Below are 26,030 nucleotides of genomic sequence, written 5' to 3' on the forward strand. Positions count from 1 at the left end.
AAGGCGTTTTGGGCACTATCTGGAGGTGCAGGAGCTTTATCAGCTTTAAACAAATGGTAGAATGCCTAACCACAGCTACAGGAGTACTAGATTACTGACATAAAACATTTTTTGGTTTCTTTCCAATTTATTTTCTGTGACAGCACCATTGATCACATCTCTCTAGCTCTCGGTTTCTCTCTCCGGAGAGAGAAGTAAACAGGAAAGGGATTTCGCCTATTTTGCAAAGCTCCTGTCAAAGATGTCGCTTAAAGCTCTCTTGTTCAGCCTTCAAAGTAATTATCGCTCTATGTCTCATTCAACTCAAGTGTCCTGAAGTTGACTTAATCTGCCCTCCAGGATCTTGACAAACCGATCACAATGTTGATTATCTGTGTGATTACAGGAATACATGAATAGCAATGAACTGATGCTCACAGTCAGGGGTACAGTTTTAGTAGGGGACATGGGTGATCATACAGATTGTAATTCCCGCTCCTAAGTTATCTTTGTGACATTTCAAAGAACATCTCCTCCTATGGAGTGCTCATTGTCGTGATAGCGGTTTGTACACAGGAAGGGAATTTCTCATCTGTTATTTTTCTTCTGAACTCCTGCCTCCATGTTTCTTCTCGTCTCCACCAGGGGGCCTCCAGACATCAGCAGCCTAGTCCCAGTTGGACCCAAGTACACCATGAAGTGGAGTGCCCCCTTACAACAAGTCCAAGTTGTAGAGGTGGGGCAAGAAGGCTCTCAGAACAAAGACACCTTCTTCCAGCAGAGTGGTGCTAAGCGACAAAGTGCAGCCTACCCTTCAGGTAAAAATAACCAAAAAGGTGACCCAGTCCTATGTTACATCTTTCTCACATGTGTCAAGGAATTAATCCCATCACTTGCACTAATTTGACTCGTCTCAGCACCTTTCTTTGACTCAGCACTGCTGATCTGTTTCTTTCTTTCAAGTGTCCTGCAGAGAGCAGGGAATGCATTCATACTGCTTGTCACTGTGATTGAAGATGTGTTTGTGAGGAGGATAGTGATGACGGTCACTTGTTCCCATCTGCCTGGGGTGTTTTATCTTGGAGAGAGATATGGGTGTAGAGAGCCCCCTTCAGCATCATCCCCACAGTCTCATTTCACTCTCTGATAGACCACAAACACATCTAGAGTGGAGTCATCAATCTGGAGAGATTATTCCCTCTCTTTCCAGGCCCAATTAGAGAGCCAGTAGTAGTAGATAGGAATCAGTGGTTAAAACACTACTACACCCACCAACCCTCACAAAACCCCAGTGTATACAGAGCTTGAAGAGTTTACTGATAAATGTGTCAGAGGGAACCATTGCTGCTCTATGACTTAAATGTTAATAGCGTCTTCTTCAGAGCTACCCATGTCATGCTCAGAAAACAGCTATTGTTTGGTGCTTTGAGAACTCGTTTAGAGTCTCACTGGATTTGTTTTTTTACTGTTCTCCAGGTAATATATACTCATATTCACAGGTTCACAAGGTTTTAGGATAATTTAAGGTTAACTCTCAATACAACTATCTGTTTTCCTTTTCCTATTGTGTAATGTTGCGCCGTATAGAGGTGGCTGGATTCTGACTCTGAATTTCTGAATTTTTTTTTTTTTTTTTTTTCAATAACCTTCTGCACATCTGCTGTTCTCCCAATTTTCATTCAGGCGGCCCGTCCCATCTATTTATAGTTACTGCTCATGTGATGTCATCCAGTGTATACAAAACCCCGGGCTTCCTCAGCATGGCTGAAAATGGAGCCAATTTCCATCGTCAGAAGGCCATATTCCCCATCTTTATTTGAAAAAGCTGCTGTTTAGGGAAATCCAGGCCTGTCTTAGTTATATTTCTCCAGGTTTTTCCCTGTGTTAGGCTCTTGTCCTCTGTCTGTTTTTACCACAGTTGAGGGCCCACCAATGAATGTTCACCTTTCCTGTGTCAGTTGTCTACGCTCATGCTGTCTTACCCTCCTCATGTCTCTTTTATACTTCCCGTATTGGAGACTCTCTTTTGACCTGCTGTAAGGAGAGCAGTGTTTTTGTCAGCATTGAACAGTGTGATGGGCCTTAGCTGTGGAGGGTTTTAATCCAGGTATGGAAGCTGCATTGTCTTTAAACCCACCGGATAGCGTCACTGGCACAGCACCTGTATTAGATTGCTGAATTATTCCATAGAAAGCAGTGCCGGCCACCTCTGGGCTCTGGCCTTCCACACCAGCGAGCTATGTGTCTGGCGTCAGGTGTGGATAGCCATGTCTGAGTGTGAAAACCATATCCTGCCTCACCAACGGGATTACGCTGGACTACAACATTTCACATTCACCTCTCGGGCTGTAGCCAAAAGCAAGCCCTAGAGGACTCAACAAACCTGAACAGGAGTCCAGGCAGTCTCTCTGGAGACAACCTGCAGACATTGTTCTTGCCACTCACATCACATCCCTTTATATTCAAATGTCTAACGTATTGATTTCCTCGCAAAAATGACAGATGTCACTGACTGCCTCATCAGTCAGATTCTATTAAACCTCAGACAGCTACAATGAAGCTTCTTAAGTGAACTATCTCAGCCTACTCTACTCTTTCTCATTCCTTTTCCTCTTATGGCTTTACTCTCACTCAATTTATGCACGTGGATAGACAAAAGGTAGCAGGTCTCCCTCAGAGGAGGATGCCTCACTAAACCCGCCCACCGGCTCATCTCTTCAGCTGCTTTTATTATGTGGCAGCAGTGACAGTGCAGAACTGCTCAGGAGCAAAATCTAACTGCAGAATTTAATTAGGCAGTTCTCATGGTGCCTGCTGCTGGGTAGATGTGGGCCGGGGGAGCTAGGATGGAGGATGGCAGACAGGAGGAGACTCAACTATCGATTCGCAGCGGTAGGAGAGAGATTTAAAGGTAGCGGGGCCTCAAATCGTTGCTGAATTTTGCATCTAATGAGACACCTGCATTCGTTTTGCCCAGCGAAAGGGCATCCTAGCTCTAAAAAACAGTTTCTTCACCTAAATTGTTTAGTCATAAATTCACTCTTGTGTTGTACGACAGATAATGAAGCTCGATCCATCTACACATCCAACTTCTTTTATGCAGTGCCACTGGAGTTTCACTCTGCACCTCCACAAGATGCACTGTCATTGTTTTCTATTGGCACTTAAAACACTGACCTTGAGCATATTTTTAATGTTCAGTACGTCCTTATTATTTATGCATCTATTTAATATCACACAGAGATTGTATCAAGATAATGTTTAGTTGATTGACAGATGAATCAATAATAAGTAATCAGGAGTTGAAGTATTATTATATCTCTTCAGTATTAAAGTAATTAATGGTCAAGGTGACTGTATTCAACCTTGTTGTCTTTGTATTTTAAATTTTTCATGTTATGTTTACAGAATACAACAACTTTTTATTTTTGCACAGTAATGTATACAGTACTGATACTAATATCACAATCTCTTTGTGTGTTGCCTGTGTCTTAGGTAAAGCAATTTTGGGCCCTCCAAAGCTCTACCAAGAGCTGCAGGAACTTCAGCATGACCTTTCAGTGGTGGAAGAGGTCACACTCCTTGTGGGGACACTGCAGGGGACATATCAGGTAAGTGTTTCTTTATGTTACTACCTACTGACCTTTAACTACCTGCTACTTACACTGCCTCAAAGTGAAAATGTGTATAATGCAATACATAATGAAACAAAGTAAATTGAAAGCAGAGGGTTCCTTTGTTCAACTGGCTCTCCAGGTCAAGGCACAAAATTCACTCTCTATTTATTTATCACACCCCTACAAAGGTCAGCTTTGTTCTCTTAGGGTGTTATTTAAAAGCCTTAGTTCAAATTGGCCTCTTAAAAATGCTCTCTTGCACTGAACTTCAAATCTGCAATTCTCTCTCCCAAAAACTGCTTTCAGTATCACAAATTATTTATAAGCCAGTTATCTCTAGATATTTACTGCAAATATATGAAATCTGGAGAGTTCTGTTACCTGGAGCTCACCTTAAACGATTGCTCCCAAGGTCTTTGCTGGATTTAGAGCAAACTTAGAGATCAAGCGTGGATGGTACAAAAATAACCATTGGGTTCTTCTATTTCTTGTAAGGAAATCGCACAAGATCCTACATGTTTAAAATGTGATCAAAGTACAGCCTTGCATGTTTCTTGAATCATCAATTTCTAAAAGCATGGAGTCTCCTGTCTTTCTCCTCATCAACAGTGCCACAATGGTGGGAATGAGATGTTCCCTCTGATACACTCTATAAAAGTGTCATTTGCTGTGCTGTAAAAGAAACTAGCAACCCTCCTGCAGCATTCAAATCAGGACACTTCCCAGCAGTCTCACACCAACATATTAACGGTGTCATATGCTGTGTAATGCAGAGGTATACTGCGGCAATCACCAGCCTCTCAGGCTAATGGTGGCAACTTTGCCTCCCTGCACTTAATGAACACAATGTCCTCAGGAGGAGCGGTATTGGCCTGGTACTAAATGACTGATTTTCACTTTTCACTCTTTTATATTATAGTCCACCAAACAAATAGGTGAAATCCTTCTGCTGAGCTCATTGACTTCAGAAAATTGATTTGATTCTATTTCTCTTGAGGAAGTGGGTTTTACTGTAAAATGGATGCTGGTGTTGAAGTGAATTCAGTGTTAAATTCGAAGGGGAAAAAAATGCCACAACCACATAGCCTCAAGCGATAAACTGCAATTTTCTGAGAGTGGATGTGTGCTTGCTTTTCAGTTTGTGTGTAAAAATATTAATATACAAGAGCATTTACAGAAGACCCCTGTGCTCAGTGTGCATATGTGCTCTTGTATCTTTATCTTTCTTGAATGACCAACAATAAGCGCCAGCTGAAAAGCAAGTTTTAACTGTGTGCATTTATCCATCAAAGAACCTGAACACCACAGTGGCCCAGGACTGGTGTCTGGCTCTGCAGAGGCTGATTCGCATCAAAGAAGAACAGATCCAGAGTGCTAACAAATGTCGCTTACGCTTGCATGTACCCGGCAGGCCAGACAAGTAAGTAGCAACCCGCATACAGAAATAAGAAGTAAAATTTACTGCATGTATTTAGGTATAGGAACAGAAATGACCACAGCAGCAATGACAAGGCAAACAACAACAACAACAAAGTGAGACCTGTGCTGGTGGCTAATTTTCATTTCGAAAGATAGTACATAGTGTTGTGAATATAGCTGACAAAAAAAGGTTCTCATGCTGATATAATTGGACAAACAGGCAACAAACAAAGGCACACAAACAATAACTATCAGGGAATATATATAATAATTTTTGAGCAGGATGTTTGGGTTGCATATACGCATTTGGATCACTGGGCAATAGGAGACACTGACCTTTAGCAAATTAGAGGTGAGAACAGTTTATGCTGTCATGACTGGGTAATTACCTGAGTCAAATAATTTGTGTCCTTTGGTACTTAGATGGAATAATAAATAGTGTTCACAGAAGGTTCCTTTTACCATATTCAATTGAGGCATTTTTTGCATCAGCCTATAGCCAACATATGGGCCTTGGTGCAAAACTTTTTTGAGTAGCTCAAAGAAGAGCCATATAATTTTATCTTCACAGTGTCTGTGCTCAAAAGCCAAATGTTCAGCATTTGGAAATGTAGCATATTCTAATGGACTGCAGGGCTATAATTTATCTCCAGACTCAACGGTACTCCAATTAAATTTAATACAGTTTTTGTTTTTCTATTAGATTTCCATTTACACTGTAATAAGTAATAAAGTAAAAAAAATCTATACAGTTTAGAGTGAGGATAATTTCTTAATAGTTCCATATATATATATATATATATATATATATATATATATGGCTTCAAAGAAAATTGCTTGCAAAACAAAAATGATTACTCTGTATTTGGACTATGTGGAAAGTAAAAACTTCATACATAGTCCAAACACAAACCGTTACAGCTGCACGTTGCCTTGTGATACTGAAGATGTTCATGTAGTTGGCTTAGCTTGTAGAAATGGATCCTTGTGGGTAGTGTGACTTCTGCGTGACTCAACACTTGGAGAGAAGAGAGCACACAAGTAGCTCAGTACTGTACAGGAACCGGGAATAGTAAATAAAGGCTGATTATAATGGATCCCAATTTGTTGCTTCTGGTGGGGATAGGAGAGTACAAAAAAAGAAAGAAAGCAAAACCAGAGGCCTGCTGAAGGAGAGGAAGTTGGAGAAGGAGAGGAGGAAAGAAAGCATGAGCATGATGATCAACCTCCCCTGTGAAAGACTTGGCTTTGTGCCGGCAGGGCAGCGGCAGTCAGAAGAGTGGGCCTAATGCTTCAGAGCCAGGGAGAATCTAACTGTGCCAAACCAAGCTAAAGTGACAGCTTGAGCAGAGGAGCTGTGCAGATCGGTTCTCCCACATCTCCCAGCTTCCTCGTTGGCTGTCACACCAGGCTTGCAGGGCCAATCTGCTTACTCAGATGTTTGGTGGAGCCAGATGTCATGCTTACAAGAGAGTCCCTGAATTCCCCTTCAAGGGATACCCTATTTGCCGAGTTCCTGTGATAATGTCATTAGCAACTGTGCTGACAAGGGGATTTCCCACCCCTACATATGTCCAGGCAAAGATCCTTTTTTAAAACTGAAATAATGTGAAGCAAGATCGGCATGAAATCATTATTGAAAATGTTCAGATTCTTTCTTTTTGTGGAGAGTTAAAAGAGTAACAATATCAGCTGAGCAATCAAAACCTCCTGTAGAGGAAAAAGCCAATCCTGGTTGTGTGATAGCAATGTAATTTAGGCTGGGCATCTGTCAGGTGGCTTGGTCGACAGTGAGCCTTGGGGCGGAGGGTGACAGGTGGCACAGCAGGGTGCTGAAATCATTCTGACACTACCCAGGGTGCAAAAGTGGCAGATTGCAGGGGAGATCAGTTGGTATACTGGCTCTGTCTCCCTCAGACAGACAAAGACACACACACACACAGCCGACCAGTCACACAGAAACATGCATTGGCTCTCTATTGCTGCCCTTCTCTGTTTTGTCACTAATCTGAGGAACAATCTACAGGCCACAACAGTGCTTACAGAGTCAATATGTTCATGTTTAGTGTATTCACATGTGCCTCCAGCTGACAAATGTACCTGAACATGAGTAAGTATGTTAAAAAAAAAAAAAAAAAGCATTTATAAGGGGCCGGAACACACATGCACACACTTGTGTGCAACGCTGAGCCATTGCTCTGCTGGTTAGAGAGTGGGACCGCAGCAGGGACCCCCTGTACTGACTTGGTCCCCTCCTGTCTGGCCGCAAGCGACTCTCTGCAGTCAGGCAGCACATCACAGCCTCCACACTGCAAACAGACTGAGTACGTGGAGAGAATCCTGACTGCTGCCTCAAAGGCACCAGCCTACGTGTGACAGCAGTTCATTAACATCCCCTTATACTGCGTCTGCTTAAGCAACCACAGGCACTGATACATAGGCCATACTGGCAAGTGATACAGAGACACAGAGTTCAAATTTCATTCATTTAACCAAATGTGTTTGTTGCTACATTTCCTTCTCCTGCCAACATAGAATACATGAAGGAGGAGTATTGTAAGCTTAAAGCCTTTTGTGCAGACTGCAGGGCTACCTGTAAAGCAAATGGCAGGTTTTCCATTCACGGTCTTATGTCTGGTTTAGGCTTTAGTTCTAGTACATTCTTGTGTGAAGACTTCTCCAAACAGCGGTTCTCCCTAAAACACTCCAGAGAGTCTTTATAACCTTAGCTCTGTGTCTGTACTTGGGGGAGGGGGGTTGTCTGATCATTGCATGTGAATGAAGAGAGGTGTGCCTGTGAACAGGTCTAAAGCAGGATCCATCTTAAAATGTGTCACACAAACGATAAGAAAACAATGAGATAGTTAGTTGAGGGAAATTTGTTTTTATGACCATGCACCATAGAACATAATACTTACATTGTGTAAGAACCATATCATTTGAAATTACTAATATAATTTGTTCCTTTGACGTCACTAGACACATGGCTAGATGTCACAAGAGATAAGTAAGAAATTGCTTCACATAATATAAAGTAATTTTTTAATTTATCTGCAGTGACATCTAGCCATGCAGACGTGCTTTTATTTGTGATGTCAAGACATCCTCCTACGATTTCTGTGTTCACTCCAATACAGTGTGGGTGAATGGAAATGCATTTGAAATGCTCCCAGTCCTGAAAAATGACAAAAACCTTCATCATCAACATGTCTCTTCAGCTTCAGTGATCTCATTACTTTTGAATATTCTTTATATCTCAACCACTGACCGTTTAAAGGGTCACTGTGACTGATATTTGTCTGACGGACTACAGAGTGAATCATCTGACAGCAAAGTCTTTTTACAGCATCTGTCAGGTTCTTGCACTTTAGTGTATAGCGATATGTGTATAACAGTCCGCCTCTGCACCCTCCTTCATCTTAGCACCACTGTTTTCAGCCTTATTTATCCAAGGACAGCTTGCTGTTTTTATTCCCCCTTTCTTGACATTCCCACCTCCAGACACATTCACACTGGGAAGTGACCAAGAATAACCACACTCCTCTGCTTTTAGCAAGCTATCAGGTGCAGTGAGGCTGATGTTGAAGAAAACCCTTGACACATTTTCTTTGTTCAACTCAAGTGGAAAAGTTTGTGTTCCTGCTTGAGTAGTCAAAACAAACTGATGGAATTGGCTCCTCTAGTGTGAGAAGGTAGTTCACCTACTCTTCGCATGTTGATTTCCCTACATCAGCTTCTCTGCTGCATTTTTACAAATAATTTATATATATATGGCAAAAACAGTCAGCTGAAACCATGTAAATTCTCATGATGTATAAGAGGTTTTCTTTTATGCTTTGGGAACTGCGCAATTATTAATACCTTAAAATGTTTTCATGCTAAATAGGAAAAATAAAATTGCAACACTTTGAGGTGATAACACCTCCACATATTCAAGTAGGCGTCAGAGAGTGATAATTACTGCTTTTACTGACCACAGCTGGATCGCAGCCATACTTGAAATACATTAATTCATTCATCTTCTCCTGCTTATCCGTTTCTGGGTCGTGGGGGGTACTGGAGGCAATCCCAGCTTTGGACAGGTCGCCAGTCTATCACAGGGCCAACATGTAGAGACAAACAGATCAACAACCCTCACACTCAGACCTACAGACAATTTAGAGTCACCTATTAACTAAAACATGATGTCTTTGCACGGTGGGAGGAAACCCACGCAGGCACGGAGAGAACATGCAAACTCCGCACAGAAAGACCCCAGAACCCGCAACCTTCTTATTGTGGGGCTAAAATGCTAACCACTATGCCGCCATGCTGCCCGAGATAGTGTACAGTTAATGTGAATATTTGCATAAATATTTCATAATTTGAGCATACAGTAACAACGGGTCAGCCAGTGTAAGGAGGATTCAGTATAAGCACTACAACTGAATGGCCTTATTTAGCTCACAGATTTATACCAAGTCTGCTATGATTCTCTAGTTTAGCGGATATCCAGACCTGGGGGTTGTATAAATTGTGGCAACCAGGCATTTACTGGTAATCAACAATATTAAAGGTCAAACTAGATGGAGCATATACATTATTGTTATTTTTCATGATGTACAGGAATAGTGTGTGTGGTGTGGAACTGAATGCAACCATTTAGTGGTGAAGGGTGATGAAATGGTTAAATGATTTTTCAGGATCTCAAAATCTTACTGTTCTTTTCATGCTCATTTAGTGCCGCTTACTCACCGATCCAGTTTAGCTGGTGTGTCCGTTCCACTGCTCTAAATCTTACTCAGTCTGAATTAACTTTACCTCTTGTAAAGTTTTTCTGGGACTAATTGTCAAGGCTGTCCAGGACTAGATCAGCAACCTCTCGTTTTGTGGCGCCAACACTGACTGTTTGAGTTTATAAAGGTGGAGGTGAGGTGAAGGAAAGGGTTTGACATGCTGCCACTCAGCACTCACATCTACATCTGTCCTGTCCTTGTGTTTTATTGTCATAGGTGTGCTTCAGCACTGACCTGCTCCCATAAATTAGCCGGGCTGGCTCCTCACTTTGCTCCCTCACCCGGCTCTGGCCTCTCTCCTCCCACTTCCCCCCTCCCTTTTAGACCCTCCATTCCTCTGTGCTCTCCTATTCTCCCCTCTGCCAGCATGCCTGAGTGTAGTTCTCCATTCTGGCAGTGCACCACACCTGCACTGCGGCTGTCAATCAGCAGGCAGGAGGGAGGAATCGCAGGCTGCTCAGTTTAGCATGTTTGCGGCCGTGTGGGCATGAAGTGTTGCCTAAGGAATCCAACCAACTGAGTAGTTGTATTCTTGTCACACCTTGTCTCCTCTTCTGTCTTCCGCAAATTGCCTCAGCTATATTGAAGCGTCGGATGGTATGAGTTACACCTCTTTGTCAAGGCTCCACTTTTTCAACATGTCAGGGAAGTTTGAGATCTTACTTTATTCTCCTCCACACTGCAGCAACCCCCTCTCCATGTTCGCTTTGTGTTTCTCACGGTCTCCCTTCCTCCTTGAAATAATTTGAAAAGGAATGTGCATTGGTCAGTTGCAGAACTTAAGGTTGCACACCATTCTCCACTCAGTCACCCTATAATGACACCAGATTAACTTTTTACATGTTTCTGACAGACAGATGCAAACACACACGCACACAGAGTTCACATGCTCCCTTGCATCTCTCATTTCATTGCCTTAGAGTCATTGTGGAATGGCTGCACAGGTGACAAAGACAGGGCCTTTGTTTTTGGAAAGCCACTTAGCGCTTTAAAAAGACATCTCATCCTTGCCAGACAGCTTACTTGTCTACTTGACCAATAAAGCTTGATCAATCCAGACAACAAGTGCCCTGTCAATGGCTAGGATAACTCATGGCTGATGTTGTCAGTCTCACTTTGGATCTTTCATCACTGAGAAGTTGTTTTGCTCCAGTTGACAGAAGTTGAACATGTCAAAAAATACAATGTTATATTTCTATTTAATTGTCTCTAACCTTGCATTTTGTCATGCATTTTAATATTGGATTTGGGATTAATATAAGGTTTATTTTTATATTAGCTTGTGAAATTGACTTACTGGCTTGTCACTAGACTTATGAATGGGTCTGTTGGTTGCACTCTGTTATTTTTATTCTGTTGGATGGTTACATTTGAAACGGTGTCTGCTTTAAGAAACCCTTCTTCTCTGTCTCATAATCACACAGCAGTTTCAAAAAATGTCTGGTAATTGGAGACAATTAACAATTTCTTCCAGCAGCATGGCACCAACGAAAGTCCATTTCAAGTTGGCATGGAGTAAGACCTGCACAAAAACTATCTCAGTCAACTGAGTCCTTAACATCAGAAATCTATAAAGGATTAGGCTATGAAAACTTTGTCTGATTGACATGTATTTGTTTGCGTCACACTGCCTAATAGCTGGAATATAGCTCACATAAATTGATTGACCTGTGCGGATATAACAGAGACAAAACCTGATGGCTTGTGGTAGACCATCAGCTGACTCAACCTAAATAGACTCTGCAGTCTTCTACTAAACAGTCGCCAATACTGAAGTTTCTTGTCTTAAAAATAAAAAACGTGATGTTGGAGGCCAACTGTTAATTCATTTGACGGGACAAGTTTTAGGTGGCTTCTGAATAATAGTCATTTAAAAAAAAAAAAGCATTGTACTGCCATGAATTTCACGAACAAAATCTTGACTTTTGAGTAATTCCTGAATGTTGTATGGCAGATAGGGACACAGAATCTTCTGATTCAGTAGTTTTAATAGTAGTAAATTTTATTTTATAAATGTTTTAATTTTAATTACATTTTCAATGTCATTTTAATAGCTTTATCTTTTGTTAGAAACAAAGCTTATTGTTTTGTTTTCTGGGTGTGACAAGTATGTGGCTTCTCTATATGGGGAAGATAAACAAATATGTTGAAACATAGACAGCATATTTACATATTTTACTTGTCAAAATCACCATAATTAGCATATAGGGAAAGGGGCAAAATGCAAATCCACGGATAAAGATGTATGTGCGAGCATGTTTTAAAGCCGTAAGCAAACTATATTCAATATTTCTACTATTTATCATTTGCACTGAAGAGAGTAGACATTTTTCATCTTTTAAGGATTAAGTTATGGGGCCGTAGTGGAAATATGTGCCTACAATATTTAGCGTAATGCGTGAGACACATCTGTCTCTGGAGGAAAAAAAGAAAACACCAATGAGTTCAATATCAAATACTCACCAACACTGCAAGCTAGAAAGGTGCCTCTGAAAATCTTAAGACTTTGCCGGTGTTTGAATTCAAGAACCCTGTGAAGGTGTAAAGGATTCATAGAAGTTGTTCTTTATATTTAACTTCTCTGCTCATTTTTAATTTGTGCCTTTTTTTTTTTTTTTTGCTTTAGCTAGTCAAGTAAAAGGCTATCTGAGATTCAAATTCAATTCAAGAATCGGCCAAGAATGTTCATAAGATGAGCATATGAATTTATTCATAAATCCATTTTTTTTGTTTCAAAAATTCACATTTTATTCACAAATATTGAAAAGTATCTGTGGTGATTTGTAATACACATATATTTTACCATGAGTACCACAGCTGTGAAAAGCAGTCCTGTAACTGTTAACTTAAACTTATTCCTAACCAGTCTTTATGCTTATAACTAACCTGAACAGGATGCATTTCACTGCAGGTGCTTATTATAGCTTCCAAAGGTTAGTCCACCTTGACAGATGTTTTTGTGATGTTTTGCATGTATGAGAGAGAGGAAGAGATAGAGGTGTGGGTGCAGCTGAACAATGGGGGTGCGATCAGCACACAAGTTCCTACAATGGAACAGTTGTTTCATTGATTGACACAGCCAGATTGTAACTATCTGAATTTGTCAAACAATAGAAAATCAGTGTGTGAGAGTCAGTTCTGATATTATGCTGGGCTGAAACTATTCTGTGACATTAAATTGGTGTTCTGTGGGTGGGTGGTTCAGTAAGTGGTACGGTAGGGGTGAGGGCTCCAGCAGGAGGAGCAAATGAATTCGCCGTTGATTTGAGGACAAACGCTTTAAAAGACGAGGTAAATGAGGAAGAGCTGTGCAGATAAATGCAGTTGACCTAGATATTGGAATGGGAGAACAGGTGAGCAATTGCATTTGGAAAAAGGAAGGAAAGTCTAGAGACATCTGGTGGGTGGGCAGAGAATGACAGCAGGGTGGTGAACAGGGCAGGGACCAAAATCACGACACATTAGTGGCGTTTTGAGGATTGGAGCCCATCTAAAAGCGATTTACCGTGACCAGGCTGTGCGATCATCACAATCTGCCCTGAATGTTGACGTGCTGGCTGTAATCATAAAAGCCTCGGCTTACTGGAGTCAACTGCTGTAAAACTCCGAGCAGCCAAGCAGGTGTTCTCCCAGAGAAAAAAAAAAAGAAAAAAAACTTGCCATATTAAACTTAAAGTCCCATGAAATGAAAAATTTCTTTGCCTTGTTGCTGCCTTGTTTCTGTAACTGTGTTGTACTGTTTTGTTCCTATGTAACACATCAACACTTTTCCTTTATATATATATATATATATATATATATATATATATATATACATACAGATATACATGTACATAAATTCCTATGCTTTTTCCACTGAAATGTCAACCAACTGAATAAATTCAACCTGATGTTTAAAATAAAGTCAAGCCATGGCTACTGTCAGTTTCGATTTACATGCATTAGATTTGAATAAGCACACATCTGAACCTCGTGAGTATGAGTTTATTAGCTATAGGGGTTAAATTTTCTGTCAAAGTGATTCCTTCGCTGCATTTAAATATGTCACTATGTCTCTGTATCCGCAGGGAATTGAAGTTTTAAATAGCAGAACTGGAAATGTGTAAATATTATTTGAAATATCAAATAGTTGAGTCTTTCCTTTTCTGGCATTTCCTTGCACTAGTCATTACCTGCATGGGGCTGGCGCTGTACTATATCTTGGGCAAACATCATGAACAGTTCAAAATAAAATATAAGGATTGATGCAACAGAGCTGAACATTGTTTTTCTTTTCTTTCCTTTAAAAAAAAAAAAAACAACAAAAAACAAAACTTGGTACCTTCATAACCTGCAATGCAACTGAGCCGCTTCCAATTTGGTCAGATATTTGGATGCATTTTACTAGTAGTGGCTGATGTAACGCTGAACTACGTCTGATAATTTCTTCTTCCATATCTCCTATTTTTTTCTTTATCTTACATTTTCAAAATTTTAGTTTTCAGTTCAAACTGATGCTGACTCACTGGAGGAAATTTGTGTTGCCCTTTCTGGAGCTCCAAAAGAAGAGCTATTCTTCAGCTTCAGGACCATGCTTAGGACTGTGTGGCCTGAGCAAGTGATGAAATGAGGAAAGTTTAGAAGAATGTTTTCACCCAGTATCGATGAAGCCTTTGTTACAAACGTGTTAAAAATTAAATGTGTGTGCATGTGTCTGAGCCTGTGTATTTGTGTTTCCCCCAGGTCAGGGCGTCCTGTCAGTTTCATGGTGGTCTTCAACACTCCCAACCCCCTTAGTAAGATCTCCTGGGTCAACCGTCTGCATTTGGCCAAGATCGCACTACGTAAGGACACACACAAACACGAACACACAAGAGTACAAAAACAGAAAGGATTATTGTCTTTTCTATTTAAACAGGATGATGTAATGCAATGAAATGCAACAACAATGTTTTAAGTCAGATTCATCATCAGTGTTTGCTTCATTCTGCATTGGCTTAATGCACAACCGGCATTACAACTTACATAATCAGAGACAAACTGAGACTCTCAACTGAGCCATGTGAAGTTTTTGTGCTCAGTAAAGAGGCAATCTGTTTACTCAATGTAAAATTCATACTCCGAACTATTCCATCTATCTGTCGTAAAAACAAACATTAGTCTGATTTCTGTTACATATCAGACATATGTCGGACACAACTAGGTCTGGAAAAAAAAAAAAAAGGATTTTTGGGTTGATTTGATTTATTTGTGAGGTTTCTTCTTTTCAAATTCTGGTTAACTCATAGATCTTGGAAACTCAGCAGTGTTCAGCATTCATGGGCGTAGTTCTATTTTAAGTTTTATTTTTTTTAATCTTCCTCCTTTCCTCCACCCCCTGCCTGCTTTTCTCAGGCCTAAGCCTACTATGCAGTCCATCCATGCTGTAATATAGGAAGTCGTCCTCTCTTGGGTTCATCAATGCGTGCAGTCATCAAGTAGTAAAAACGGAGACGAGACTACTGAGGACATTAATCTGTTTATTTGGCCATGATAGCACGCATATTCAACCCACTCATCTCTCCGGTCCTCATTCTCCATCCTTTCCTGCTCCCTACATTGCCTTGAGCACTCTTCCTTGTCACAGACACTTTAGTCTGGGTTTGTTCTGCATGCAGCACGTCTCTCAGCACAGCACTTGTGTGTCGCTCCAGTTCTATTGTTGTAGTTTGTTATATCCCTGAGGCCACTGCTGAGGGGATCAGCACAGAAACATTAGAGGTTTCCTAGGAAGTTATTGGAGAACACTCAATTTAATATTTTGTTTAGATGAGTGGTCAGAGAATTACAGTTGGATGCCATTGTATACCTTTAGCTCTGAGAGATTTAAGGCAGCTTTTTGTGTGAGAAGTTTTCCAGAGAATATCTAACTGGGCAGTCTTATACTTTGCTTTCCTGTATACTCCTGTTTTTATATTACCCCAAAAAAAAAATCCTCCCCCACACTGCTGGCTTGCCTTCACAGTAAGGGTACAGAGGTGCATTAAGCATACAGTGCTCTCCAGTAGAGCTTACTGTATATAGTCTGTGTCAGAATGGCATCAAAAACATCAGGCCGAGGCAGAGAATGTTGTGGCTGCAGTGAAGCGCAGCATCCCCAGCCTTTCCTTGTTGCTCACGCCTTTATCGACAACACAGCAGGCATACTGTAGGGGACAGTGGCATAGTCATAGCATGCTACCCTCCTCCCCTGTGGCTGGTTTTGTGGAAATGAGTTATATTCAAAGTCAAATCATCAAGTTATTCAGAGCAGTGCGGTAGGAGGTACCCCATGCTGCACTGTTTATGGAGACCATCAGTATCTAAGTATGACCTCATAAAGCTTTTTTTCTTAAAGTAATCAAATAAATCAAATAAATTTTGCATTCCCAAATAAAACATCTAATGAATGTTATTTGAACATTCTCGCTTTCTCAGGATATTAGATTCAGGGAAGCACTTCACACACCCCGAAGACTATCAGCATGTAAATTCTGCACATTATTTTCAGCCTCGTATTGACTGACTTTACAATAGTACAACTGTCAGTATCAATTTGTCTTTGTCATGCTATCGTACTACCTTGCAGCCTTCAGCCATTGTCAGACATATTATCCTCCTGTATTTGAGGTAAACATAAAATCTTTGCCTTTCTTTCATTTTCAGAATCAGAAATACTTTATTTGAAAACGTTACGGGTCATTTGACCAGTGAGAAGAAATCAACACAACTAAGTTAGTGTGGATTTAGGCCTTAAGCCCACACTGCTATGTTCGGCACGCCACCATGAGAACAACAGTTAAAGAAGATGGGCGTCCTCTATCATTAACATGACAGGCAGCCAAGTGTAGGAGAAAAAAAAAACAACTTTTGAGTCGCAAAGAAAAGCAGTAAAAACAGAACAAAACAGAGGGATATAAAGGGGAGGGGAGGGGAAGGGATATATTACACAGAATGCCCCACCGCAGTCAAGACATCAAGCAGCTGGATAATTTCAATATATCAAGCTCGAGACACAGATTGTGGCATTGGAGCCGCAGAGATAATAAGGACCATCTTCATCTTTCAGCTAGAAGACTTACTTGACTTGGATATTGATTCACTCATCTCTTTTTAAAATGATGAACAGCACGTACATGAATGTGTTAAATTTCCTTCACATCTGTATTGTATAGAGAAATTCCACAAATTCCAAATGTTGTCTCAGCTCATGTATGTAAGAAGAGAATGTAAAAACAAGATTTTCACTGTGATCTACATGAGATATTACAACATGTGAAAGTTGAAGGTTTTTTTGTTGCACACATATCTTTTCTATTTTACTAAGAAGTAGACAGAACTCTATGCAACATATATCTCTGCAGTTATAAAATTTCTGCTGACTAACTGTATTCCATATACGGGGCACATTATGGATGCGAGCAAATAAAACAGCTTGAAGAAAAGATTGATTTAAGGGGAAAAAGTAATTTAAATTTTTTTTTAAGGCAATTATTCTGTGTTCTTTTACACTTAGCATCATCTTAAATGGCTTGTATGTATATCTACACATGCATTCAGAGTTATCAGCCCACACACACACACACACACACACACACACACACAATCCTCTCCATCTGCAATCTTCTGCAATCTTCGGCAGCCTCAGACAGGATCACGATGAGCTACTAAGGTTAGAAGTGGCAGCTCATTAGCACGAGCCATCATTTTCCACTTCTGTAGTGAGCATGAATGACCTGCATGTACAAAGGTCATCTGCATGTCCAGCTTCCATAGCCCAGAGTTCTCCACAGGGGAACAGATGGTGATAACACCATGCATCAGGCTGAATGATGGTAAAAACAATGATTGGTAAATGTAAATGCAAAAAAAAAAAACAAAAAAACATTTAAATTCAGCTAATGACAGAATATTGATATTAAAATAATACAAAATGTATATTTATCTAGATAATCCACTATGTGTAGAAAGCAAAAAATGTTATTCATAGTTTTTAAGAGACTAATATTCCAAGTCATACTGTACAATCTGTTTTGGACAACAGCTTTAATTAAAGTAAAAGTCAATATTACTGACAGAGTTTAAATTAATCTTAAATTTTCTAATTGATTACAAGATTTGATTTAGAGTAGATGTGGTAAACTGCAATCTGTTTGCCATTTATTGTTTTTTAAATTAATTTATATTGAAAATGCTTAAAGCCAAAACAAACAAACAAAAACACACATTAGATAGATAGATCGTGATAGATAGTTACTCTGTTGATCCCAGAGGGAAATTCAAATTCTAGTAGCTGCACATTTTACACAATGAGCATGTCAGCATGGGCCTGAATCAGCTGTGATTTTAAAAAGTTAGTCAAGCCTAAGTGACTGCTGTATTGTCTGGATCACATATAATTCTTACCCAACTGCATTGTCCCTTTGACATAATGGTACTCATCTGATCATTCACTGAAAAACAAATGGCAGCAATAAGGGTGGGCTGATGTATTTCATTGAATCCCTTGGGGAAATAGATCAGCACCAACCTGGTCAGGATGACAATTACATGTTAATTGTTTTACACCCACACTTTGCCTTCCCATTTAAGCAAATGTAATTACAATAAGGGAGTTGTTGATTTAATTTCACGGATGGTGCACTGTCACAGAGGCTTCCTCGTCATCACAGGCGGAGACAGGCCTGGCCCGTGCTCAGGGGAGACCTACAGTTGAGTCAGCGTTTCAAAAGCACCAAACCATGGTCTTGTTTAGCTTCAAATGGTTTCCACGCTCTGAAGTGTCCCAGAATGGTGGACAACACAAATAGCTAATGTTCTCATGCATGATTAAGTGAGTGATTAGACATCACAAAACTCATTTACCTAGCCTCATCTTCCCACCAGTGTTTATCCTGTTGCCTCCGTTTAGAGGAGGCACAGCCACATGCCCCTGCTCTATTCTGTAGCCTTTTTTGTGCCACATGTGAGAGTATCAGCTGCTTTTGGTGACCGTGCTGCATATTGTATTTAGGTCAATTTAGTGTGTTGCTGTTCAATTTAGTTGCTTGGAAATTGCTGTACTTTAGCAGGAACACTGGTAGTCAAGTTTTATAATATGGCATCCAAACCCAATAAGATACGGTCACTTTGTGAGTGCATGCAGTAGTTATGAGGCCTAGAAACAGAAAGTGAGAATTACCCCGCAGTGGTGCTTCGCCAGGAGCCCTGGGGTCCATTAATAACCTGGTGCGCTAGTGCATCTTTTATGTCTCTCCGAGTGGCCCTACCATTTCTGAAGGGTGTTCACGAAATAGCCAGAAGCATTGCCTAATTAATGGGCTTTCTCACTGCAGAATTAATTGCTTCCTACCGTGCAGTCCCAGCCCTTTCAGCCGGAGTTAAGGCTGCAGACGTTGATGGCCCTCACAAGAAGAACAAGAGGCCGTCAAATTATGAGAGATTGCTGCCGAGACGTAGGAGACAGAAGCGGAGCCGAGAATGAGCACGAAGGAAAAGTTGAGGGTGTGTGGGAGTATGTGTTTGTGTGTGCATGTGTGGAGGAGAAGAAAAGATGGTTGGAGGGGTGAAAGGATGATTGAGACAAGCAATCAGTCCCACTGCAGGGAACAGAGGGCAGGCAGGGGGCTGCTGCCTGCAGTTACACTACTAAGTGTGCCGGTCTCTTGCTTTTTCCCTCGCACATGGATCAATAGATGAGTGGAGTGCAGCTTGGAGGTTCTGACACGCCTTCTTAATCCACTGTGTGATAACCTGTGCCATGCCAATGTATACCACACAGGAGACACGGAGGGGGGGGGCAGATCCAGCCTACTGGATCAGAGACTGACTTTACTTTCATTAACTCAGGGATTTCAGATTCAGCTTGGTTGCTATAGTGACTGATTTCTTTGCATCCGTTGAAATGGCATTAGCTGTACCTGATGAGCAAGTGCTATGTATTTGGTTTTGTGCTGTTAAGGTATGCCTGGCCAGTAAAGCCGCTGGAAGGATTTCCTTTAATTATGCTTTTAGTACAAACATTGAACACAACCCTTTGCCTTGAAAAAGCCATTGACTCTATGTGCTGGAATTACTTTGCCTTAGCTCCAAATTAATCTGTCAGACAGCAAAGATTATCTCCCTATCTCGGTCTGCTCAAACATGGGAAATGTTTATGATGAGTAAACATTATCACGGATTTAATTAACAGATCCCACACTTGCATTGATCCATGGGAAATATCAATTGCACTGGTGTATTTAATTAGTCTATATCTTTGCCCTTTGTGTCACTGGGGTTGATAGAGCGCCATGCTCTGCAAATTAATCTTCATCAGCAAAAGACTTTAAACAAAAGCACGATTGGAATAAGGAAACCGAGAAACTAAATCGGCCTACTTAGTATTCCAGCTCTACACCTCCACAAATGATGCTGTTATACACAGTTATTGTACAGTATTGAGGATTGGGTTCACAGCACTGTATATAGAGATGACCTTAACCTTTAGCTTATGGAAGCTCATCATTCATATAGATTGTGTTTAATTAACGCTGTAGAAAAACGCTACCAAACAGTGGAACTCATTATACTGTAATTGGTTTTTCAAAACACAAAAAAGTGACATTTGTTTAAAAAAAAATAAATAAAAAATAGCAATACGCCATATTTAAAACAATAATTTAAAATGGAGACAAATGAAATTAATCTTGATTCTTACCTTGCTTCTGGAATAACTTATTAAGCGGTGTTTTATGACACTTCAGGAGATTCATTTGTCATGGATATTGAGGTGGAAATGGCTGTAATGCAAGGGAAGGTCTTTGTTCGCCTCCTTGTGAATTTAACACACTTTATATGCAGAAACAGACTTTTTATTGCATTTCTGTTAATGCAATTTCAGTCTCTGTATTATCCCTTTTAAGAATTACACAGTTTCCATTAGTACTGGTTCACTAATCCAGTAGTTATTTATCTTTTTTATCGGACGTACTCTTTCAGAGGAATCCCTTCACTGATATTTCTCATTTTAAAAATGTGTTTCTTGGAACTCACTTGAAATGATATGTTTTATACAGCTTAATTCTAAAAGGTTGGATCGTATCATATTATCACCTCACACCAATTGCAAAGGTACTTTTGTGTTTATTTCCCCCTTTTCTACAAATCATTTTTTTTTTTCCCCCTAAATAAATCCCATTTTACAACTCCTCTTGAACCTTTTCACATACCCCTCTGGCAAAAACCCCAACCACGTGCACAATCACCAGCTCATTATATGAGTAATATAACTGTTGAACTCTCATATCAGACTGGTTGCATTAGAGGCTTTTCTGCTCTTTGCTGTCTGTGTCAACATACAAAATGACACTAATTGGCATAGATTGGAAGCCACACTAAGTCACATGTACTGGGCCCCAACTGGTAAATACCATTAGTACGTTGACATGAATTCCTTTTTCTCCAAAGTCTGCAAATCCTATTTTTGGAAGATCCAACATGAGGTGAATCTAGTATGAATACCAATTTGCAGCGCACTGTACCGTGGAAAACACAGAATAATCACATGGAACAAAAGAATATGACCAGGGTTCTAAATTAACTTTTTTGATCACCAGCCAATGTGGCAGGGGACTCTCTAAAATTTTTTTTTCCCCCCCGTTTCGCACACCGATATCCGTATCCCCTCCATTCTTTCTCTTCTCGTTCAACCTCGTCTGTCCCAAGTTCAACCACCACCGCATTTAGTTTAGTTTTACTTTAGATGTTAAACTATGTTTTACGTTCAACTTTAGCTTCGCTGTTTTTATCGGCCTCCCTCACACTATCTATCTCTGTTCGTTTGTCGCGCTGGTTGCACTCTAGACTGTAGCGTGAAATACCGGCATTTGCGCAGCCAATGGGCGTATTAAAAGTTATTACGTAGCATTACGGCACAGTATTTATTGGAACTGTAGCAATCACTGCCAGAGGTATAAATGACTGAACAAAACAGTATATCTGACCGAAACGATTGCCTCATGCATCACCGGCCAAACTGGTTAGTAAGTTTTTATCACACCCGCCAAAATGAATTTTAACCTGCATTTGGTGGGTGGTAATTTAGAACCCTGTATATGACATACCGTACAGTGAGCAGAGTTAGTATCAAGTTTTTCCTTTGTGACTTATTTATTATTTCCAAATGCATGACTATATGTCATAATGAGAAATGACTTGAAAGTTAAGTACACACAGATTAAGTATTATTTTGACATAAAGGATTATTGTGAAGCACCATATCTTGAGGGTTTAGCTATGTTTTGTGCACCAATTTAAGCAAACAGATCCTGAAGAGGTGTAAATGTGTTGGGAGTTGTATGTGATTGAGAAAGAGAGACAGTGTGTTGAGGTGAATGGCCTTTGGGTCCCTGTTTGATGCCGTTTTCAATTTATGCCTGTGCTTGTCATTTGTACATCGTTATTCATCATCATTACTTTGTGGCAAGGACTGAAGGTTAAGGCTAATTTGTCTCGTCTCACAGCCACTTTCTCTCTGTCCCACTCTCTTTTTCTCAGTGTGTCTGTCTCTTCTTTAAATTGATAACCAGATTAATTTCTATCAGGGTAAGAGAACATTACTCATGCTAATGTAATGATTAACTGAAGAAACTCGATGATACCTCTGGGATAAAAGGAAACTACTGGACTTCCTGCCCCAATCGCAACAATTGGGCCTCAATTAAAGTCTTTTAATAAGTGACCTCACACCTTGGATGGTGGTGCTTGATAGCTAAGGGATAGTCAGCCCACAAAGCAAGCTGCCTACCTCCCACTCTCCCACCCAGCTAATTTAATTATTAAAGCACACTAGACGACTCTAGATGACTGTAAATATGGATGATAATGAATTTAAATCTCAGTTTATCTACCCTATTCTTTACACCATCCTTGCTCTTAGCAGCACTGTTTAATTGTTTGTTGTTCAGGAGGTGAAGAAGTTCAATTAATTAGCTATACCTCCCAACAGTGAATTGTGAAAAGAAAAAACAACATACTTTGGCGTATGTTATCCATTTTTCAGGAAAACAAACTTACAAAGTAACTTGAAATCTGCACTGTATCTGCACCCAATCAGCATATATTATGAACATAAGCTTTTTTTTTTATTAACCCTGCGTCGTTGATTGTTGAGACCAGGCAGATACTATTGATTTTATTTACAGATGTTCTGGGAACACAGTGATAGAGGTGAGTGGAAACATGTAGTGCTCAAAAGATTAGATGAAATATGAAAGGAACCAAACAAACATTTATCAAGTGCTTTTCACACTTGTCCTTGAAAATTCTTGTTGCACCTCTTCACGAATTTGGATGTTGTGTTTTTATTCAGATGTGTTACATTTTTGAGTATGACAGGTATTTTTCCTCTGAGTGCATCTTCAGTGTGGTATCTGTGTGGCCAAAATAGATAAATAAAAATATGTATATCTTACCACCTTTGGTAAATTCCGTCAGTGCAACTCCATGTGAGTACCCATTGCCTGCATATGTTGATATAAAACAAACTGTAATAAACTGATGTATGTAGGTCCAACAGTCCTGTCGAGTATAACAGACCTGTTCCATTGTTTTTTGTAAGCAAGCAGACCAGGAAGCAAATTTTAGCAAGGTGTTTAATTTCCTGAACAATTTAGTTCATGTAAATTGAAATTGATGATGACAAAATCACATAATGGGGAGACTTTGGCAGATTTGCCCTCTGCCTTGTCAGAGGTGCACCTGTTGTGAGGCTCATAGGTACGAGCGCTGAGGTGGCGTACACTCCAGGCAGGTTCATTATAATAACTCAAATGCAGCAGTTGCATTTTTCCTGCAGGGACTGACTCTCACTGTTGATTAAGTGCAGGTTTAATCACTGTTGAGGCCCAGTGTTGGCAGTACCTGGCCTTACCTACTTCAACAGGGAATAGGCCTCTGGCTGATTATAACATTTGCATGCTAATACCACTATTTATATTACGTAACTGAAATGTCTTTCCGAATATTTTCTGTGGTTTTGACATCTTGAAGGAGAGTTTACAGCTTGGCTTCATGCTCTCAATAAGTGTCAATGGAACAAAATGTATAACAACATGAGGTTAGTTCCACCTTGGTCTAAAGAGATGAAAGACTCGCTTTCTTTTTCAACTTCAGGAGAGGAGAATTCGCCCGGTTGGTTATGTGGAGAGGACGATGGGAAAACTATGGCCCCACTTTGGTGTCCGCTGCTTTCCTGTTACATGCCTGTCTTCGCTATGAAGTCACCAGAGAGAAAGGTAACTCGGATGTCATTGTTAACAAAGATCCCTTCCTCAGAAGCACAAGGACACCATAGATTCTGAGATTTCTGAAGGTGTAAATCAGTACATTATTTAGTCTCATACAGTGTGCATGTTATGAAAAGGTACAACAGAGCCTACTTTTCCAGGGCTCCCTTGTAAAGGTTCAGTTAGTATAAGAAGGCTGCAGTGTTTCTAAGTTGGCATACGAGCAAATATGTTGAAACTGAATACATTTTCACATGGATATGACTCTTGTCATTAGTTTTAAAGTTATAGATCACTGTGGCTTTCTGAGCGTTCTTGCTTACGTTAGGTCTAAATATTTTGACGTGAACATTGTTTCTAACACAACAATGTTTCTTGCACAGGCGGCCAAGAGCCTCCATAAAAATCTGGCTGTGAAAGCAATTTGACTTTCACTGACGCTAATGTCTACTCTTAGGTAGCTATTAGCCCATAGTCACATCTGAATCTTTATGTGAATAAAGATTTTGTTGACAGAGATCAAAATGGCCATTAACACCGTCATTTATCCCATTGAGGGCAATCAAAGTGCACGTGGCTTGCCCTAACACCTTGGAATACATATTCTCATTGATGATCTCACCCTGAAATACAGACACTATTGGAATTACAAGGTGACATGAAAGCATCTCCTCAAGATGCAGGCTGAGGAATCTCGATCAATACAAGCTGTTAAGACCTAGAAGCCTCCAATAGATCAAATGGTCAGCACAGGTAAGTGATAGACTAAAAGGGTTTAGAAGTCAGAGGAAATGGTATGAAATCAATTTGCAGGGGCTGAAAGATGATATTTCCAGCCACATTTTCTATCGCTATAATGTGGTTACGGGTCTTTCTGAGCAAGGTGGGTGGTGGTGGGAGCCAAATTACCATGGCCACCAGGGGAGGATGTTATAAAGTGATCACGCAATTATCTTAATGGCTGTGGGACACCCAAGCATAAATCAATGTTTCGCCATTAGATTAAGACCAAGATGTTATCCCGTCGTCTGCAGCCCTGTGGAAGAGACAGGAAGTTGGGCTGAAAGAGCAGCTGGAAGGGTGGAAAGTGTAGCTGGCAGGGGGAATTTCCCACAGCATCTTGATGATGTTCTGAGTATTGAGTATTCTGCAGAAGTTTGTTACACCTGGCTGGAAGTGGAGCTAAATCAATTAATATATTTGAGCCTGTGGGACCAACCAGTCTCAGAAGATTTACTCATATTCTCCATGTTGCGCACAAATAAATGAAGCACCTGAGCATGCCAGTAATGGGCAGGGTGGCCATGTCAGTCACAGACCTTACTTAGCATGAAATTGTATCACATGGCTGTACTTGATTTAAAAACTAGCAAATAATTCTATGCATGTTTTTCTGTGTAGCTTGAAGGTATCTCCTTTTGAGGCTAATGAGAGGGAAAGAAAAAGTTTTCTGCTTACTTTGCTCAGTGGGTAAGTTTTAGCTCATGTATGTCTCTAGGTCTATATGTCTGTGTATTAATCTCCGTTTGTTTGACTTTACACTTTAACTGTGTACCTTTAGTACATCACGTGAATCAGTTATAGATAGGGATGGGGGGCCTGGGTATCAGAAACCTGAAGAGGTAAGCAGTAGTATTTCTTTTCGCTTTTTTGACTAAAGAGAAGGTAGCATTAAATGGAGTGACTTTAAGTCCTTCATGCAGAGCAGACTGTGATTAGGGGCTTAACTCAGCAGCAGCCCCCCACTCCCTCTCTCTGTCTCCATCTTTGCCTCAGCCACTGCCTCTGGGACACACACGCCTCTCTGTGCCAAAGCGCCACAGCATCTCATTCTCCAGCTCTTGCAGCTTCTCCTGGCAGTCTGAGTTACAGTGAGTAGAAAGGATGAAGAAAGGGAGGCAAAAAAGAAATCCCAGATTAAGAGAGATGTGGCCGAAGGGGCTGAAGCCATTTCCTACAGAAAATAAAGTTCTAAA

The 26,030-nt window shown here is 40.4% G+C and overlaps 1 protein-coding gene across 3 annotated transcripts in view; it reads left to right on the forward strand.

The window, feature by feature from the left end:
• Positions 1 to 26,030, forward strand: part of arhgef10la (Rho guanine nucleotide exchange factor (GEF) 10-like a) — a 90,261-nt gene that overhangs the window by 30,537 nt on the left and 33,694 nt on the right. For 2 of the 3 annotated variants that reach the window (XM_029501744.1, XM_029501745.1), the window contains exons 16-20: positions 625 to 797; positions 3,475 to 3,590; positions 4,889 to 5,016; positions 14,513 to 14,613; positions 23,942 to 24,063. In XM_029501744.1, the coding sequence (XP_029357604.1) occupies positions 625 to 797; positions 3,475 to 3,590; positions 4,889 to 5,016; positions 14,513 to 14,613; positions 23,942 to 24,063 (640 nt within the window). Of the gene's footprint in view, positions 1 to 624; positions 816 to 3,474; positions 3,591 to 4,888; positions 5,017 to 14,512; positions 14,614 to 23,941; positions 24,064 to 26,030 lie in introns of all 3 variants that reach the window. The other variant, XM_029501746.1, reaches the window with a different exon arrangement.

This window comes from Echeneis naucrates, chromosome 5 (genome assembly GCF_900963305.1).
Source record: "Echeneis naucrates chromosome 5, fEcheNa1.1, whole genome shotgun sequence".
In the NCBI taxonomy this organism is placed as follows: Eukaryota; Metazoa; Chordata; class Actinopteri; order Carangiformes; family Echeneidae; genus Echeneis; species Echeneis naucrates.